The following is a 20363-nucleotide window of genomic DNA, read 5'->3' on the forward strand; positions in this document are numbered from 1 at the left end:
TGGAATGTGAGTGTGGGAGCTGATCTGCAAGGGAATCAGGAGCAGGCTGGAGGGGTGAGGCTGGCAGACATCAGCAGCAGGGCTGGCACCATGCTGAGTGTGTTATACATACAAAGCACAGTCTTGCTCCAGAGTTATATCCTCAGGAAGATCTGTCAAGTATACTTTGTCCCTTACTTCAGAAATAGTTATTTAAAGGCTTATTAACCATTATTTGAGTGAATGCAAATGTATAGCAAAATGCTGAGTAAATGTATAAGAACCAAATGGCAAAATGCACTGAGCTGCAGCCCCTAAAAATTACTGCATTAGAATGTTTCTGTATATTTTTTTGCTTTAAGCTTTTGTAGAGAGATTATCAAATTCACCTGTAGGCCTCTATAGAACGCTGTGACTGAGAACAGGAATGATCTCAGCCAATACATTTCCAGCAATATTTCTTAATTACCTAAAAAAACCCCCTTCCTTCTCCCTTTCCCAGAGGTATCCAGCTCCTTCCCTTGCATTTATTGTTTCTTTTCCTGCAATGTGAAATGCTAGACAGAAGCTGTGTTCTGTACTATTAGAGTGATGGGATTCCTACACCAAGACAGTCCTGGGAGGGATTAACAGGGCTCCCACTGCACAGTATAAATTGGATCTTGTAAGCTGTTTGTTTTATTTCCAAAAACCCCATGTTCACTAAAATCTTCACCTGCTGGATATCTAATTTTCCCCCATTCAATTTCTTTGGCTCTATTTCACCTGCTAATTAAATTTTCCAGCCTTGATTTCTCTTGCTGCCTTTTCTGGCTGTTCACAACAATCCCTGAGCATGAATTTAGGAGGAAACAGGAGCCAGCTTTCACAGCAGCTCATTCCACTGTTACTTACAGCTTATTTGACTGTCCCATTCCAGGTTTATAACACTAGCAGAACCTTTCAAGAGCATTAGCTGCCTGTGTGAAGGTACAAGATGTTTTGTAGAACCTTCACTGACTAAGAGCTGACACTCAGGTGTGAACTTCTTTATTAGAAATAAGTGTTACAGAGATTTTTGAGATAGATTTGAAAGAAATTTCAACCTTTTCTGTTTATAAGCTGGGATCCTGTAATGTTTCATGTTTAGTGAACTTTTGCCTCTCTTTTCCATCTATACTGATGCAGTTTTCCAACTGCATGTCATTTCATTTTAAGGAAAGGAATGCTCTAAGCTGTTCTGGGCATCCTGTGTTTTAGAGTTGAGTTCCATTGTTGCTCCAGATATTTTTGGGATTCAAAGGAGTCAAAAGCACTGGAGCAGAATCATCACTGTGACAGTCCTTTCACACTTCAGTGGCTCAAGTCCCCACTAAGCCAGTCCAGCATCTCTGTCTGCTGTCAAAAAAATGGGGTGACAGTGTTGTCATTTTGCACAGCATCAGCCAAAACCAAAGCCTGAGAAAGAGGAACATGCAAACTTTCTGCTTATATGATCTGTAGAAATGACAGTTCTATTTACCCTTTCCTATTTTAGTCTGGTCCCAGACCCACTTACACTGTCACATCCAGTCCTCTGCTCCTTCAGCCTGCTCTGAATGCTGCTGCCCTTGGCATTCCTGTTGCCCAACCTCTGGTGAGTGCCTTGGAGATCTGGTCTTACCAACTCTTTATAATTCCTCTCTTTCTGCACTCACAGGCATTCCTTCTGCATGCAGGACGTGGGATTTTTTTTTTTATTCCTTCCTGGATCAAATCTTATCTCTTATCTCATCCATCCTCACTGTTAATCCCAGCTGTATGGCTGTCACTTTTTTTCTCTTGAAATGAGGTAGATCTTGCCTTTTCAGTATAGATTGGCTCGGTGCCTGTGACTGTTCTTCCTGTCCTGGCTCACCCCCATGCTCTACCCACTCTTCTCACCTTTGCTTCTCTTCCTATTTTCACCATCATTTTCATTCCAACCTGCCTCCTACATTTGCTTATTCTTCCAGAGCATCTTTATTCTTTTTCAGATCACTCTCAAGCCCACTCTCTTAGAGTTGATAGCTTGTGCTCCCAGGATAGAACTTTCTTCCCTCCTCCTCCTATGCCCTTCCTCAGCCCATACGTCAGAATATCTGCTCCTATGTGATTCATTCTCCATGTAGCATTTACCTTCTTTCACTTGATTCCTCACTTCCCCTCTCCACCTCCTTTAACTGGCAAACAAAATTTTCTGGTTGCCATTAAACAACATGACTTTAGATGCTGAACACTGAATTAAGGCCAAACAAGCAGCATGCTCAGAAATACCATTTTGTAGAAAATCTCATCAGCAGAAGCATAAAAAATATACTTAAGGATTTACATGATAAATTATTGGAGATGTACAATGCCTGCACAGCAGCTGCTGCAGCTCTGGCAGGCTTTTAGGCCTAATTCACAAGCAAGCTGCAATGTAGGCATGAGATGCCTGGGCTGCTCCTGTTGCCATTATTGCTGCTGCTGCTTTTCACCTGTGTACCTCTTCTCTATACCTCTAATTAATTTCCAGAACTGAAGAACATGTCCCTCTCCATTTGGTCATGTTTCCTGCTGATGTTGCAACGTGACAAATCCAGGAGGCAGCAAATGCAGCAGTTTTGCAGGAATTTGGATATATTAATTTGCTGCTTTAGGAGGATTCCTGCCTAAAAGCTTTGTGGTCTAGACTGTGGTCACTGTGTCTGCACAGAAAACAGACCTGGCTGCCATAGTCTGTATATCCATAATTTCTCTGTGATAATCTCATGGAGATCACACAAACTCAGCATTTACTCATGTGCTTCCTCCACTTCTCTGATAAGGATATCTCCGATATCTCACTTCATACTAGAGTGGGATCACTGCCAGCGTTTCTGCTCCTCCCATTATCATGGCAGCAGAAGCATCTGTTTCAGTGAAGAATGACAAAATGTGCTTCCTAGGCTCGTTGGAATCAACAGCTTTGTCATGGCTTTCATCAATACTCCTGGCTCCTTTGACCTTCCTTTAATAACAGGGAGCTGTTTCTTGGCACTGACCTTGTATGACCCACAGAAAAGGAGGGGGCTCCTTCCAAGGAGCTGGCTGAAGTGTTGCTGACAATGCATCATGTGCAGCTATCCTTGGAACAGGGTGGGAACCAGGGCATGATGCTGCTGTTTGTGCTAGTGTAGACCTTGCACTGCTGCTCTTGCTGCTCTCACAACCCTTCTGCTGTGATACCATTGTTTTCTCAAGCCACAGCAGAACAGAGCAGAGCTCAGGTTTTCTATTACAGCAGGATTTCCCCTCTCTCACTGCATGTGAGGCTTTCTGAGGTCTATTCAGAATCACTAACACTGGTAGGTAAAGTAAATAAAAATTGCTGTCAGTTCTTCCCACCAAAAAACTAGCACACAAACAGTGTAAACTAATCAACCATTCTTCTTTGTCAAAAGGGAATAAAACAAGTTCATGGCCAAGTGACCCTCATTTATGAGAGCATTCCTGACAGAGGCCAAATGCAATTGGGTCTTGCCACAGCTTACAGGACAGGACACTTCTGTTTGATGCAGTCCGAGTTTCATCAGAGATGTCAAGGCATGACTCATCTGTGAAAGCATCTATTCTTTAGACTTGAAAAATGTATGGCTGTAGTTAACAGAGCTGCTTAATTACATCTTTTTCCTCAAGAAAAATAAATAATTTTCCCTATACCCAAATCAAACCAGTAAGTTCAGACTCTGGCACCATTTCCAAATGGTCCTATTTGAAGTACAAAAAATGCTGGGATTTTAAGGCATTGTCTGTACAGACAGAAAAGGAAATGTCTTAATGAGATATGCAAAGCAGCATGGGCTCTGGGACGGGGCACCAGATTGGGATTCAGGAAAATCTGGGTTGTTATCACAGCCCTGCTATTGCTTCTTGCCTCAGTGTGCTTTAGATTCCCTACTAGCCATCTGGTTGTTACTCAGAGCAATGTACCCAGCCTTCCTGCACCCACTGAGCCTGAGAAGTTTAGTGTTGTTCCACCTCATGCTGTGCCTGATTCCTTCCGCTCTTCTCCTGATCCAGCACATGGGGTGACTGTCACTTGTTCATGAGCCCTCACTCAAATGCTACTTCTCTCCTTCCTTCTTCCCTCCACTGGTGGCTGTGCTCTTGGCCTGGCAGAGCTGGTGCTCACTGAGACAGCTTTGTTACTGCAGGATGTGTCTGACTGTCCAGAGCTGCTCAGTGCAGGCTTAGCCTCTGTTCCTGGTGTTAAAACTGTGACATGGAGCACCATGGGCTGGCCTTGCATCCTGCATTCTCTGTCACCTTGCATCCTCACCGCCTGTACCATCCTTTCCTCCTTACCTGGAGCACTGACTGGATCTGGGGGATGTGGATAACAGACCAAAGCCCCTTTTAGCTCCATGTTCCACAAGGGACAGGGAGAGGTTGGGGTGCAGCTCCCTCTGGGGAACCTGGGGGAAGCTGATTGCAGCCACGAGCACGAGCTCCAATGGTTGCCTGGTTTCATCCTTCTCCTGAGTGTTTGCACATGCCCCTCTGCTGCAGACCTGTCTTGGACACACACCTGAGGGGCAAAAACCAGCATAGTCAGGAAAAAACATTTCTGGTGCTGGAATGGAAATTATTTTGGATTTAACAACAATAGCAGTAGAGCTCAGTGTCCCTTCTACAGCCAAGTGGAAAAGTTATCAAGAGAAAGTTCTTCTGATTCATTTATGTCACATGCTTTTCCATTAGAAAGAGCAGAAAGGACTTTACTCTGAACTTTGTGTTACTGTCATGAGTGTAGGAACCTGCACTCACTCTGAATTAATTCTGTTGTTTGTAGTTTGAAATGAGATCAAGATCACCTCAGTTCTGATTACTGTTAGCTGAGCATCTGTCCCTAAACGTAAATGTATCTAGTAAAACTCTTCTCAACCATTAACTCTGGAAATTTTTCCATAGCTGTTAAATCTGCCAATAAGTGTCCACAGTCCAGGGACTCCTGCTGTGATATGTGAATGAATCAGAGGCTGCTAGAATCAGGAATGGGGGCAAAGACAGTGTAGAGATAGCTATTATTTAAAGGTAATTGAGTGGAATGGGCAAAGGAACAAGCTGAAGAAAAATAGAAACCCCTCAGGATATCCACGCTCTGCCTTCTACTCTGCAGCTGAGTCCCAGGTTCTTCATTGAGTAAGTCTGCTTTTCTGCTTCTCTCAAAAAAGAGCCTAAAACATGCACTTCTTCCTTCTAGTGCAAAACTGTGTGCTCCTGTCCATTCTAATGTGAGAAAGGCTGAGAACTGGTCCATTTGGTTCCTCTTCCTAAGCCTGTGTTGCAAATAATGTATGTTTTCTGGAAAGGAAAGCTGAATGGAAAATTTTGAATCTTGATTCCTTAGGAAGTTAAACATCTCACTGCACACAGCCCCTGAAGAGTGCTTCTAGTGTAAAGCAGAGAACTTTTCACTGCATCACAATGGGCACAAGTGGGAATGTAGATACCTACTTTTAACTCTCCTGAATCTAGCTAGGAGGAATTGACCTATTAATCAGAATTAAGGCATTTATTTAATAATTTTTAATCCTTCTAAGACTTGTATTCTGCACTGTACAACTTAATTCCCATTTCCCTTGTCCCCCCTCCCTCATTCATTGTCATTAGCACATTCCCTCTTTTTTGCCTGCAGCAGCAGAACCTAGGTTGAGGTGAGACTGGGCTGCTAAGGTGGAGACTAGATCTTGCTTTAATTGCACAGGCAAAACTGGAGGACTTTGATACTAGCTGGCTACTGTGGAGAAAGATGTAAAATGCAGAAGATACAATAAATGGACTGCTAAAATCATCAGCCTGTGTGTCACAATTAGGAAGCAGAGAAAGCAAAGAAGATTTTGCATGTCTTTGGTTACAGCCAGGTACCATTTGTGAATCTGTAGATGATTCACCTAAACCTTGAGTGTGATGTTTCTGTGTTGTGCATTACATCTGTGGTATGTAACATATAATGTGTTGCAAAATGGTTTTAGAAACATTTAGCCCATTTTGGGATTGTGTGTTTGCAGGATGTTTTGCAATTCTGGAAGCATTATTTTTTCATTTTGTTTGAATATATTCAGAAACATTTGTCCTACCATCAATGAGAATATAATGGGTATTCTCTTCCAGTGCCATTTGGGATATGTAAGGGAAAAGGAAGGTGACAGTTTTGTTGGACTGGATATCTTTTCATGGATCCTCACCTAAGAAAAATGTGAAGTGTCACCATTAAGGGGGCAAGATCTGGAGTTTGAAGGTTTCTGGATCAGAGTCAAAATGCAAAGTATTTTCTGATCCAAACATTGAGAGTAAGATATTTGATTGATCCTGAGTGTCTGTCTTCTGCCCATGAAGGTTACAGCAGAGTTGGATGCTTGGAATGAAGATCTGCTGAGGCAAATGAACGATTTCAACACTGAAGATCTCACTCTGGCTGAGCAGCGATTGCAGCGTCACACCGAGCGGAAACTGGCCATGAACAACATGACCTTTGAAGTCATCCAGCAAGGGCAGGACTTGCACCAATACATCATGGAGGTCCAGGCTTCAGGTGAGAAGAACAATTTGATTTCTGTTTTACATGGGTAAAAAAAAAAAAAAAACAAAACAAGGAAAAGCCCAAACCCCCAAAATGTATAGCAAGCAAAAATACCTCAATACGTATCAAATAAGCTTTTAACATAAGTATAGGCAATACTGTCTCTCCACTCCTAGAACTGTTCCATAAGTTTTGAGCATTTTGATTCAGGATTTTATGTAGAAACCTGCTGTTTTTTTGAGACTGAAACTCATTCAAGATTTGAAGTTGACTTTCCAGTTTCATTCAGAAAGTTTCACAGCTTCAGGATGGAGTTTGTGATTGACTCCAAATTGGATGGAGAGAGGAGGGCAGGAAAAGCTCCTTGTCCTTGTTCCAGCTCAGAAACAAGCACTGCAGAGCCATGAGCCACAGATCCTTGAGCTGGGCAGCCAGACTTCAGTTCTGGATGAAGTCTAGTCATTCTAGACTCCTAAGCTTCTTAAGCTTGCAAATAGACTTGAGAGTCAAACTGATCAGATGGGCTGGCTCCATTCTCTGCAGACTCAAGTACCTTTTTCCTGTTCCCCATTTCAGGGTGCAGACATGCCCAAGGGAAAGAGAGAGGACGTAAGGGGAGAAATAATGTAGTTATCCAAGACTCCTCTGGGAAAGAATCCAAATAAGAGAGCCTTGAAACCAGTAATGAAATGGAACTCTTGTTTCCAGCCACTTCTATTTGGAATTGTTTTGTGTAAAAAGAGAATATGATAAACCATATTGGAATTGTCTTTTTCAGAGTGAACTTAAAGGTAGCAGCTTGGGTTTAAAAAATCACTTTGAGGTGTGCTCTTAAATGAAAGTCTTGATTCATTTTGATAGGGAATCTGTCTGATTTTACTCTGCTTCTCAACATAAGAGAATTAGACAATAAGACATCCGAGGAGTCAAAATTTTTCTATCCTTGAATTTTGCATCTGGAAAAGGAATTTCATAATTCAGATTAATCACTGCATAAAGCCCAGAAGTGAATGCTATTTGTATAGTGCTTTAACCTTCTAAAATGTTTGGAAAGAGTGCAAAGCAAGAGTAGTTCCTGTTCTTTCCCTCATTTGAAATAAAAAGGATTTTATGGTATTAGTCTTTGGCAAACATTTTACCTCTAGGCTCCTACCTTCAAAACAATCTGGCAGTATCCAGCCTGATTTGGCAGGCTGCACTCAACAGAGGCTTGAGGACAGCTTCAAGAGGATGTTGTGAACTAGATAATTTCTGTGAGCCGTGTGTGAGCCTCTCTGAGATCTGCCCACATGATGCCTGGCCCTGTGCTTCAGCCTCCCTGCTTTCTGAGTTAGAAAACTCCTCCTAAGACATTGGTTTAGATGTTTGTGCTCTTTTATCTGTTTGTTTTTTTGTCCTGAAGGAATCCATGGGAGCTGAAGAACATGATCCAGAGCAGAGCACAGTCAGGAGCCTCAGTGACTGATTTTTAGAAAATAAAAAATAAATAAATTCTGTGTTTGTCAATAAGTTAGAAACAACTTGTTTTGGATTGCTGGCAAAAGGTTAGCAACTCAGTGGATTGACCTGTAAAATGTTTTTGTAAGATTCTCCAAGATCATTTCCTATGAAGCCTGCCCAATAGAAATCCACTGCTCCCAAAAGCAGGGAAGCAGAAGTCCCATGGGGATGTAGAGTAACTGTAGTTAATCAAAGGTAATGGCCATGTCTGCTATGCATGGAATGCTAAATGCTGGGAGAATGGAAGAATAAGGGAGAAAGATAGTACTTGGGAGCCTACTGCTTCTTACCTCAATAAAGAACAGTTATACTTCATAAAAAAGTGGTTTAATTTTACTCCCTCTTCCTGAATCCTTTGTCATAGCTATTCAGTGCATGGAGTAGGGGATGATTGTTCTTAACTGCCAGAGCTGAAAACTTGCAGGGGTTCTGGGAAATCAGCTGCTATTGCTGCTTCCTATTGTACACTGTCACCATTGCTACAATCAAAACTCAGCTGTAGCCTCAGAAGACAAAGCCAGAAAAAAGTGATTTCCCAGAGCCATTCTACCAAACCAGCCACCCTTAATTGATCAAGTTTCTTCCCTTCCCTCTAACTCTCTTTGAGCTTTATTCTTTCCAACATGCCACACAGGAAAGTGACTTCATTTTGATCACTCTGTCCTTTGTCTTGGAGGTCTTTAAGCCAGCAAGTCTGTCAGATAAAATTACATCCAGGTGCTGCCATTTATGATGTCTTTTTCACTTGGAAGTCTTGAGGAGGTAGAAAAAGAAGGTTTTCAGCCATGATTTTTACATGTCTGATGCAGACAAGGAGCACTGACTCTCAGGCTGTGGAGTGTCTGGAAATCCCTGTGAACATTCTTATGTTGGCACAATAAATCCAGTGGTTCTGTGATGCAGGTGAGACTGGATATTGAGAGTATCCATACAATCAGGATCTCTGCAAACCCAGCATCTCCAAAGTTCCATCCAGCTCAGGGTTATGTTCCTGTGATTCCTTCCAATACACCAGCATGTGCAACTAAGCCTGGATTAGACTGTTTTTCCATCAGAATAATTATTTTTTAAAGAAAATTTTGGTTTTGTTAGGGAACAGGTAAGATCTCGAAGTCAGGTTGCATTTCCTGAAATTTTGCAGTAATTGCAAATCATTGCTAAAATCTGTGTCAATCAGGAAACATATTTGTATGTAGAGAATATTATAGTAATATTCTCAACAAGACTGGAGTTTTTAATGAGCCAGCCCTTTTTGTTTCAAGGAACTTCTCTGCTATTTTTCCTGTTTGATTTTCACTCTGCTGCTGATAGCAAAGATAAATATGTAGGTAAATAATCTCAGAAATGGTTATCGATTTTTTTGGATGTCTAAGTCAATATGTTGAAGGAACCTAGTGTTCCCAAAAGTGACAACTTGGACATTTCTGAGAAATCTATTTCTCATGTTGAGTTTACGTTAATTATTCAGGAGTGATTCAGCACTTGGGCCCAAGCTATGGTGGTGATGTGCTCAGGTAATTTATTAGCATATGTACCTTAGTTAGTCTGATTCTAGGCATTAAAAGCAGTTACACTCTAATAGCTGGTTAATTGATTGTGCAAATTTATTTGATTAATAAAGTCCATTTGCATTGTCAATATCATTGCAATAATGAGCCCCCAGTTGGGGGGTCTCTTATGGTTTGCAGAGCTCATTTTTCTATCTTAGACAAATTGCTTCTAAGTCAAACCTGAAATACACAGTAGAGCTGAAGTTGGGGACGTTTATTCAGTCTCTGCCTGATACATGTAAAATTCAAAGTCCTTTTGCTTCCTGGTCATCAAGCTAACATTGTTCACCTCTTTTCCAAGTGTTGTATTGCTTAAAAGAGAAGCAGAAATCTATTCCATTTGTTTTGTGATGTCCCTTATAGTTAATTATAACTGTAGTTTATACTGCAAAGAAGAGAATATCAACTCTGCTATCACAGGCTCTTAACATTTCAGCATAAAGCAGATTTAAAGCAGTTTCAGAATAGTTTTGTGCAAGTTAAAGAGTAATACCCCTTCCCTAGACTGAATTGTATCTCACATTGCAAGCATTTCAGGTGTCACTAATGTATGTTTGTAGGATGCCAGTACTCTTTCCTGTAGGATTTTTTAAAAACATTTTCAATTCAATACCATTCACTTGACATCTGCTGCACCGTTTGAGGCAGTAGAAGAAAATGGCAACCAAGTTCATTTTATCGGAAAGTCAGCTGTTCTTTTCTAGCTGTCAAAACACAATGTAAAGTTAATATGTAGGGAATTATTCAGGAAACAAGGCTTTCTGTTTTGCCAACCAATACTTGAAAAAGCGCTCTCACCGCGTGTGCTGGCACCACAGAATAAATCTGCATGACATATGACAAGCAGGAAAGGGCAGATCATTCATCATGGGGAGCACACACTGCCCTTGGATAACATCCCAGGCAGTTCCCTGCTTGCTGCTGATGAGTTAGCACCGTCAGAGCTGCACCAGCTGAGTGTGCAGGAGGAAAAGCTGTGCATTTAATATCCAATAGGTGTGGGGAAGTCAAGCATACAAAAAGCCATCATGCCCTCAGGATACAGAACCATATGCAGGCTAATTGCAGCAACAATGCCTGGTGTCTGGCAATTGAAAAGAACTTCTCTCCCAAGAATAGAAACATATATTAAATTTCCAGTTTTAAATGGGAAGCCAGGGGCCATTCTACTTTATTTGGTAATGAAGGAACTGTTTTGTTATGGCTGGGAAAGGGAATAAGCCAATCATTTGCATTCCCATGTGCTTTTTCTGATAAAACCAGAAACCAGGAAAATGGGCTAGGGTTAGTAATAAGGCTGTATTTATTTTGTGTGCTGTCCTGTGTAGATACTGAATGAAAATTATGAGTCTCTGAGGAGAATAAAGAGGGAGGTAAAGACAACTTTCTAAATGGTTTTCAAAAATAGTGTCCAAGACTTTTTTTCAGCAGCTTCTAATTATCACATTTATTTTTTAATGCTGTGTTATTCCATGAAATCAAATGGCTTTGGAGGGAAGTGCAGTGTTTTCTGAGCATTACTGCAATCACGTTATTTTTATGTCAGGTTCCTTATCCTTCCTGCTTTGAGGCCAATGGCAAAATTCCAGTAGACCTTAATAAGGGAAGAGTCAGGTCTTTATTAGTTTTCAATCCCAGGGACTGCAGTAATGTGGGATGACATTTCCTCCAGGCCAAACCTTCCAGTTGTGCTGGTAGCAAAGCCAGCGTTGGAATCGCATCGGTGTCACCCAGAAGGAAGGTGTGAAACTCTGCACTGTATTTCATGTAACCACCACACACAAGGCTCACAGTGTCAAAAAAACATTCAGGAGATAGGAAGGTCCTCAGGAATTCTCTAGCTCAATCTCCTGGTCAAGTCAGAGCCATGAAATCAGACCAGGCCTGTGAGAAGTTAGCAGGTTCATGTAGAATGCAAGGGAGGGGGATGTTGTACTAAGACACCCTTTCTGTCTGCTGTGTGAGAACTGGACAATAATCAGTCTGTGGAATAATTCTGAATGAACTAAAGTCTGATTTAAACTAATTCATTGTTAATGATCCTCTACAAGCATCCCGATGCAAAAAAGTTTTCCCTGTGAAATTCCCTGTGCTTGTAGCACTACTGTAGCTCTGGTGCCTAGCGTTTACTTGTATTTCACTTTTCTGTTTTCTTCCTTATCACTTTTCTCTTCTAGGTTTTTTTCAACATGCATTTCTAAAGCATAAGTTTATAAACTACCCCAAAAAAGGGAGGATTTTTCTGTCTTTTTTAAAATTTGATGTTCATGCAAGTTTTTGAGCAAGACTGCACTTAAGTCAGTCCAACTGGCCAGATGCTGATGAGTCAGATGAGCAATGACCACCAAAGAAACATCACTTTGTAGAAAAATGTAGTGATGAAGATTAGGGAGCTGGGAAAACCAACTATTACATGTGAGAAAGTTAAGTGAGAAAGAATTACTCAGACAGTTGCAAATCAATGTGTTAGGTGGCAAAAAATTTAGAAGTTTACAGTTATGCAAAATTGAAATTTCAAGCAAGTGCAATGATCTCTCTCTCTGCATGTTACAGGCATTGAGCTGATCTGTGAAAAAGACATTGATCTTGCAACACAGGTTCAAGAACTGCTGGAATTCCTTCATGAGAAACAGCACGAGCTGGAGCTTAATGCTGACCAAACTCACAAGAGGTTAGAGCAGTGCCTACAGCTCCGGCACCTCCAGGCTGAGGTCAAGCAGGTGAGTTTAACCACACAAGGGGCTTGAGGGGGTTTTCAGCCATTGCATCCATTCACACTGCTGAGCCAGTGTCTGCCAAGGGTCAAACCTTTAGGTGGGCAGTCTAAATCCCCCTTTCCTTAACAGTACTTGGTTTGCTGGCAGGTTACAGAATGGCCCTTTGCAAATAAGAAGGGCTGTGCTCTCCCAAGTGTGCATGGAGTTTTTGGTTTCATGAGTAGTTATCAGAATTCTGCACAGAACTGACCACATAGCTTCTCAACTGGAAAAACAACCTCCAACTCCAAGTGTTCTGGGAATATAATTATTTGATTTGTGACCCAGACTTAAGCTGAGGTGAAGAACAGCCCAAAGCAAAGGAAACTGAGCTGTGATACCCAAGTATGACATTATGGTTGTTTCACCTTTTCATTTATTGCTATACATCTGTTGTCTTGCAGGAATTTTTAACATCTTCCGGTGATATAAAAAACTCTGACAGTGGTATTCAGATCCTAGGACTTGTTTAGATATCTTAGTATTATTACATTGCCTTTCTTTCAGATTTCATCCCAGCATAGGCAGTCATGTTCTGCTTTCCTTGGTTTTCCCTAATATTTAATTTGGATGCCTCATGTTTGTTTGTTTTCTTTTACTGCACAGGATAACATGACACTTCCTGCTTCCTAGCCCATAGGTGGCTTCACACTCAGTGTAATCTGTCTTTTAATTGAACAGTCTTGATTCCATCGGGAAAAACAAGGTTTTTCCAGACACCTGTAATACTCAGTTTTCCATTTTACCTATACAAATAGGTGGGTTGAGGGGTGGTGTTGGGAGGAGTGCAAAATACTGCAAGGTGTTAATGAAAGATATCTGGTCATTTGTTTACTTATACACATACACACACTCTCTGAATGCTCAGTATGTATGATCATAAATGATCACTTTTGAAGACAGAATAACCGAGTGATTCTCTGTCTGAATTGCTTTATCATTGCTGGCAAAAAAAATCCTTCACTCAGAAAACTGATAGTACTAACAGCAGTGCATACATTTTCTTTCAAAGTCTGCTTTGATATTTTGCAACTCTTCCTAAAAATAGCATTGAACTCTCCTAATCTTTATTTTTTAAATAGGGTCATTTTGCATTTGTGGTTATCAAAGATCAGCTCCTCATAAAGTTTTGGAGCTCTGTAGACTGCTTGGCTTTCTTCTGAAAAAAAAAATAATAATAATACAAACTAAGCAAAACCCAGAAACATTTTGTTATATTTATAATCACCATCTTAACAGGATTATGAAGTATATACTTTTTTTCTATAGGTTCCTGAGGTTTCTTATGCACAGATTAGCTAAGCTTGGAGGTGTATGTGATAAATTTACGATGAAGCAGAGCCATTTTAACTTGTGACAGAAAGCAGAGAGGAGTTACATGTGTAGGACAAAGGCTAAAGATGCAGGTTGCCCACTTGCCCAAGATGATGTGCAGTCAGCCCTGTGGCTGCTCCTGCAGCCATTCAGTGGCAGTGCAGCACTTTCTGCAGGTACTGATGTTATTTGCCTTATTATCAAATATCTGCTGTCCTTAACTATTTTACGACTGAAATCTACTTAAAGGAAGTGGTTATAGAACTGAGCTAATAGTTACTGTGAGAGAACAGCTGCCTTGAATTAGTATTTCCTTACAGACCTTGGGACCATCAGAGCCTTTGTTATTATGTGACCTCTCAGCAAACCAGTAGTGAAAAAATATTATATTTATTCAGCTGAATACTAAGGGCCCCTTTGCTTGTTAACCTATAAATTACCACAGCTACAATCTCCCTCAGAAGGAGGCAAGTTAAAATATTTCTGTGTCCTATCTATTTGGTTTCCTGTAGATGAGTCATATTCCCAACCATTTAGTGAAATTGGGAAATGTATTGATTTTGGCTTGTAGTTCATTTCCAGTCTGGTCCAGGTTTCCTTCACTTTCAGTTTAGTGCATCTGAGATGATGGATGATCTCATTACCAAATTGCTCTTTCTCTCCTGAATGAGTGGAGATGTGGTTGTTGTAAGACACCTCCTGTAGCTGTGTTAAGTTATGCTGACAGAGTAAAATTGGTCAAAGCTGCTACATGTACATGTGTTTGCATTTTGATATAATGGTTCATGGAAATAAAAAGTCTTTTAACTGTCTCTATCTATTTAAGTTTCATTTACCAGAGGTTTCTGCTTTATATCATATGCACCAAGGGTTTGAATGCCAAGACAATGAATTGAAGTTTGAGGCCATTAAAGTGGAACAATTCCAAGTGAGATGTTCTGTGAACTGCTTTAGAGAGGAAATAGTAAAGAAAAATTCACAAGGTCTTTGTTGTTAAGAAAAATTCTGCCCAAGCCTGATTTTCACTCATTTGGATCCTACTCATTTCTGACAAAAACTATAGAGCTTGGACTGCTTACATAAAAGTAATAGCAGAATAGATTTTTGGAGATCAGTTAAAAAAAACAAACTCTAATGCTGTGCCTGCAGCTGTTTGGCTTCCCTATCCCCTTAATTTATCTTTGTATGGTTTAAGCTTTTTTTTTTCAGAAGTGTTGAACTTGACCTAATTTGCTCCAAGATATCCTGAAGGTGTCCCACTATACTTGCTTTCCAGGTTGTTTTGAAGTATATTTAATCCTTTTGATGTGCTTGTTATCCATCTATTTTTGCTGTTTGGCATTAGATTTGCTTCAAAATATATATGCCCAAGGGATGATGGGAAGTAGTCCCATTTGAGAGACACTGAATATATTTGTTTTTTCCTAATCTAATATCAAATAGCTCCTGGAAAACTGATGCAGTTTTAGACATGGTTAAAATTACCAGAAGCTGTCCTTCATGATTGTGTCTGTGTTAGTAAAAGCTTCTGAAGGAGGCTGCACAGGGACTGCAGGGGTAAAAGATTCACTTAGATTTTTGTCTTCTAAACTTAAACATATTTTCTTATCTAACTGGACAGGTATCCATAACAAGGCCTTAAGTCTTTTTTAGAAACATGAAGGAAGGCATTCTGACTAAACTGAGCAGTAGACAAAAGCACTGCATGGTGCAGAGCTCTCATTTCTTAAGGATGGCTGCACTAGGGGTGCCTCAATCTTTATTGTTCCTGTAGAGTCTGACTCTGTGCTCAGTGAAGATGGCAGAGTTCCAGGGAGCAAATTAGGAGTTTTAGAAGAATTTGGTACTATTATTTAATTACAGAGAATCCCTGTACAGGAGCACAGCCTCTCTAAAGCAAATTGGAGGCAAAGGTGGGGCTGTTTCAGAGTTGTGGTTGCCCTCTTAAACAACCCATGCCTTGCAGTAAAACTGTTCTCCAGTGACAAGTGGCTTTTAGATAAGATCCCATAGAAATGTTTCTGCTTCTCTGTTATAAAAAATTGTTAGGATGTATAAGAAAGTCTTTGAAGATTTATTTAACTCCAGAATTATTTAATCACTGCTTCTGCAAAGCTGATAAAATCTGTAATTTGTAGGAAATGTCCATTTAAAGCTATCTTTTAGGGTTGGCCTGTCTGCATGTTGCCAAATAATGGTGAACCTATTAATACAGGAAATGATCATAGATTTGCCTTGGTGCTGTAAAAGGAACTTTGCTATATATTTTAATGAAAAGGTATTAAGTACTATATGAGTAGGAGTCAATTTGTGAGCAGGTCTTGTAAACCAGATGCAAATGTGTAAGTGCCCCCTTCCAGCCAGTTCCCTGTTCTAAACCAGGGACACAAGGAATGTCTCTGCAAGGGTTTTGAACTTAGACTTAAGAAGCTTTGGTTGATCAACTGAATTTTTTTCCTTACTGTATGTAAACAACACAAGTAAGAGAAAAACAATACTATGAAAATAGCTGATACAAATCCCAGATGAAGCTCTAAGTGCCAAACTTCTGGAAGTAGAAAGGGGTCACTGTGTAAATACTTCCAAGCAAAATTTGCTCATGCTTGGGTGCTCCTTGGGCCTGAAAAAGGGAATATAGGAACTCCAGAATGGGGGTGTGTGGGGGAAGGAGGGGGGGCAGCCACTCAGGGGTGGTGGCAGCAGCCTTGGTCAGGAGCAGTGCTGGCAGCGTTGCTGGCACATTAAATCCATCAGGTCACCTGAACTGCTACCCCTGGGTAATTTGAGTCTGCAAGACACTTGAACAGAGGGATGAATTTGTGTTGTCAACACAAGAGAAAACCTGGCAGACTGGTTGTGTGGTCCCTCTTCCTAATCAAGTTCCTTTGTTCTAAGACTGATTTTCCTTAATTTTTTTCTGATGTTTCACTATTTAGAGGCTCAGATATTTGTGTGAAATCTGTGTCAAACTGTCTGTGTTAGCTTTTGAAAAACTCAGTTGAAATGAAAGCTGTTCCACAGAGGAAAAAAATGCTGTATTTTTAGCATACACACTCAGTATTTTCTGCATTCCAAATACTCCAAGGCAGGGTGTATTGCAGCATGCAAAATGTGAAAGCATGTCTTGCCTCATGATGTCCTCAGTTCAAGCCTTTCCCAGTCACAGTGATCCTTTGGTAACTCCAGAGTTTGGTACCACATAGTTGGTAATAATGCAGGGTTCAAGTCTGATGGTTTATAGCAAATTCCAGACAATACAATCTGCACCTGATAACTCGACTGCTTTTCCTTTAAATGTGTGATGCATTTCCCATAGGAACAATTCACCTGCTGATGAAAGAGAAACTAATGAAATTAAATCTTCCACACTGTTGTACTGAGCAGAATATAATTTTCTACAAATTAGGGTCAGCTACATGTTTGGATGTCTCTCTTTTTTCTCCTAGGGAAAAATCATTTTTTACCCTACAGGGAACTGAATGGCACTAACTAGGGTGATACATGATGTAGGAATGAAAAGCAAAGTAACAAAAAATCCCTGTTTCCTCCAGGCAGTTTAATGGACCCCTTGTAGAAAATAATAGTACAAAAGGGAAATTGCTATGTAGACTATTGCAGCAAAGTCAATTTTGGAAATCATGAGCTAAATTTAGGGCAGTGATTGAGCAGTCAGGATTTCCTGTGCATCTGGGAATTGGACTCAGCAACTTTCTGGCTTTACTGGACTAATTTGACACCTTCACAGGTAGAAAAAAGGCTTTGATACAACACAGGAAAGAAGTTGCATATGTGTTCTGGGTGCTAATTTCCTAAACACATGTCTTAAAATAGCAGAAAATGTTGCTGCTTAAATGACTGAGTACAAGTTTGATGGATTAATTATGTACATTTAGGATGTGATTCTGCAGTCATTACAGCGTGGATTGCATGTCTACAAATAATTTTAACATGTCTGAAGTAAAGCCTCTTGATTAAATACAAAATGCAAGACTTGACATTTTTTCCTAGCTCTATGTGCAGGTGGAAATTCCAACTGCATCTTAACTCCATGCCAAATGAATCCAACTGTGTCCTCTCCCTCTTCCCCCCTAAGCTCCTTCTCACACAGACTTTTGTGTAAAAGACACACAGGCAAGTGAAGCAGAAAGGTGTTGCAACATCTATGATTCCAGTTGGAAATTCGAAAATGTGTTTAAATTCAAATCTCCATCATTATGCTTTGTGGTTTTGCCCTGGGGTATTTGCATAGGGGCCCATTTGTTTTTGTGATCAAACCTTGAAAATGAGTGCTCTTTGCTATCCAAATATCCATGTAAAGGGAGTTGAATTCTTCAAGCAATAACTTTTCCAATAAGATCTTTGCCTCCTAAAACTGTGTGTCCTTAAGACCTCATGCTAGGATTTCTTTCTGCTCACAGCTTCAGCCTGAGACCACGCTGCTTGTTCAGCCAGGCTGAAGCATTTTCTGATAGGTGACTGCATAACCCTGCTACTGAAGCAACCTCTCAATAAGCTCATCCTTTGTTTGCAGGTGCTTGGCTGGATCAGGAATGGGGAGTCCATGCTCAATGCAAGCCTTGTCAATGCCAGCTCCCTCTCAGAGGCTGAGCAGCTCCAGCGAGAGCACGAGCAGTTCCAGCTGGCAATAGAGGTAACACCAACAAGCTCACTTTGTTTCTCCTTCCCAGGTGAACACCATACAAAATGGGCATCAATCATTGCTTTCTTGAAGGAAGGGGTGGAATAGAGGCTTTAGAAAATCAACTTATCATTAAACTCATAATGTAGCCAGAGGCCAATAGTGAAACAAATTATTTATCACCTGCAGCTAATTCTTCTGCTTTCAGATATCAGCTTTTCCATTCATGAAAATGACACTCAGGCATCTCCTGATAATTTCTTTGATAAAAAATTAAGAAGATAAAAATACATCAAGTGATCTGAAATGGGAAAAGTTTGTCAAGTCAGTTTCTTTCCACATCCACAGTGTGCAGGTCATTCCACAGCATTCATTTGTGAATATTTTTTTTCTGGATAATGCTCTCAAACTAAATAATCTTTCATTCAGCTTTCCTTTCATTAACACCAGAAGAAAAACTCATTCCAACCCTCATCCTCAAATAACTTTGACAAAGAGGCAAGAGGGACAATTTTTAAGAATTGACTTCAAAACTACTTTTTCCTCTTCTTGCTCTGGAGTGACAACACATCTTTGACTTGGCCTTTGGAAACTGATTGTGAGCCAACCCTCATTCCCAGGGCCAGGAGCAAGAGCCCCTGCTCTGAGCAGCTTTCCTTTGAATGAGAAGGTACTGAAGGGCTGATGTCTGCCCTGAGCAGGCCACTAAAAGATTCCTAATTAAGCTCAGTGCTTCGTGTATCTCTGTTATTATGAGAAAACCCTATGCTCACAGAGTGTGCTCACATCAGTTGCTAGAAAGAGGTTGCTTTCTAGCATTGTTTTTTCCTGTTCCAGATAAAAAGATGTGTCTGCTTCCTAGATTATATTAATTGTTAGCTTTTTACAGAGAAAAGTACAGCCAAAAAATACCCCTACACTTGTAAACTAAACCAAACTTTAAACTCTGCATGTATGGAAATTTGAAGAGATGCCTGACTGGAGGTGGGAGGTGTGGAGAAGAGGAAGGGATGTCTCCTGGTAAACTTGAAGTCAGTTAATATACATTATTAGCAATGATGCTAATAAGTATAGAGTTTAAATCTCAGCTAATGACTTATTTTGATCCAACTCTGCTCAGAGTAAGGAAAGGAAGAAGTTTCATATCCATTCTGTATGAGCTGGCTGGTGCCAAGCTGTGCTGGCCACATCTTGGCAGCCAGCACCAGACAGCACTGGGGAACAAGTCACCCACTGGCTGAGTTATCACAGCTTCTGACACTGGGGAAGTGCTTGCATTTGGTGGTAAATGCAAATTGCAGAGGAAGAAGAGGGTTACACCACAGTAAGGGGAAAATAAGTTTTCAAAAATAAAACCCACTAGATTAAATATTTAAAGCATTTAAAGCTCAATATGGGGAAGAGATCAGCAAAGCACACAAGGCAGATTGTTCTCTAAAAGCATTCTAGATGTGGAATTGATTTTCAGTTGAAATCCTTCAAAGTCTCTTTCAAACAAATATTACAATTCTAACATCAGTAAAGCAGCTGGATATTAAATTTAACCAGTTGTTCTTGAACATCTTCCCAAGTTTCTGCCAAATATTAATCCATTTTGTTTCCTAATAGCTTTTTCTACATTGCATTATTCATCAGTGTGTTACCAGATGATTTCAAGCTTTTTTCCAGGTTCATGACTTAGATCATAAAACTATCACATGAGAATTTGTCAGCAGCTGTTACAAATGGGACATAGCACAGAGGAGTCTGAGAGATTTTAGTGCTTCTGTTCAGAAGATGAAAATCAAATACTGGACTTAATCTTGTCTGAACACAGTTACTCAGGAGGCTGCAACGGGATGGGGACTATTTTAGCAGCCCACAGAGGAAGATGTAACCACCATTTGTTAACTCTGAGAGGAGCTGGTCTAGGAATGGGGCAGATGAGTCAGTCCTGCCTGAAAAGTGGCTGCTGAGTAAACTGGGGAATGGTGGAGGGAATGGTTTGACTCTCCCCAGCTCTGACCTTAAAGGTGGGAGCGTAAATCTGATCTCCAGTGTGAGTGAATACTCATTTAAGAAATGCATCATGTAGGGGCTGA

General features: G+C 40.5%; 1 protein-coding gene across 11 annotated transcripts in view; it reads left to right on the forward strand.

Annotated features, from left to right (window-relative positions):
• The window catches only part of KALRN (kalirin RhoGEF kinase), a 461256-nt gene that overhangs the window by 291784 nt on the left and 149109 nt on the right, over positions 1-20363 (forward strand). For all 11 annotated transcript variants that reach the window (XM_033064817.1, XM_033064825.2, XM_033064827.2 and 8 more), the window contains exons 14-16: positions 6340-6535; positions 12127-12293; positions 18175-18294. In XM_033064817.1, coding sequence (XP_032920708.1) covers positions 6340-6535; positions 12127-12293; positions 18175-18294 — 483 coding nt within the window. The remainder of the gene's footprint in view (positions 1-6339; positions 6536-12126; positions 12294-18174; positions 18295-20363) is intronic.

The sequence above is a fragment of the Catharus ustulatus genome, chromosome 7 (assembly GCF_009819885.2).
Source record: "Catharus ustulatus isolate bCatUst1 chromosome 7, bCatUst1.pri.v2, whole genome shotgun sequence".
NCBI classification, from domain to species: Eukaryota; Metazoa; Chordata; class Aves; order Passeriformes; family Turdidae; genus Catharus; species Catharus ustulatus.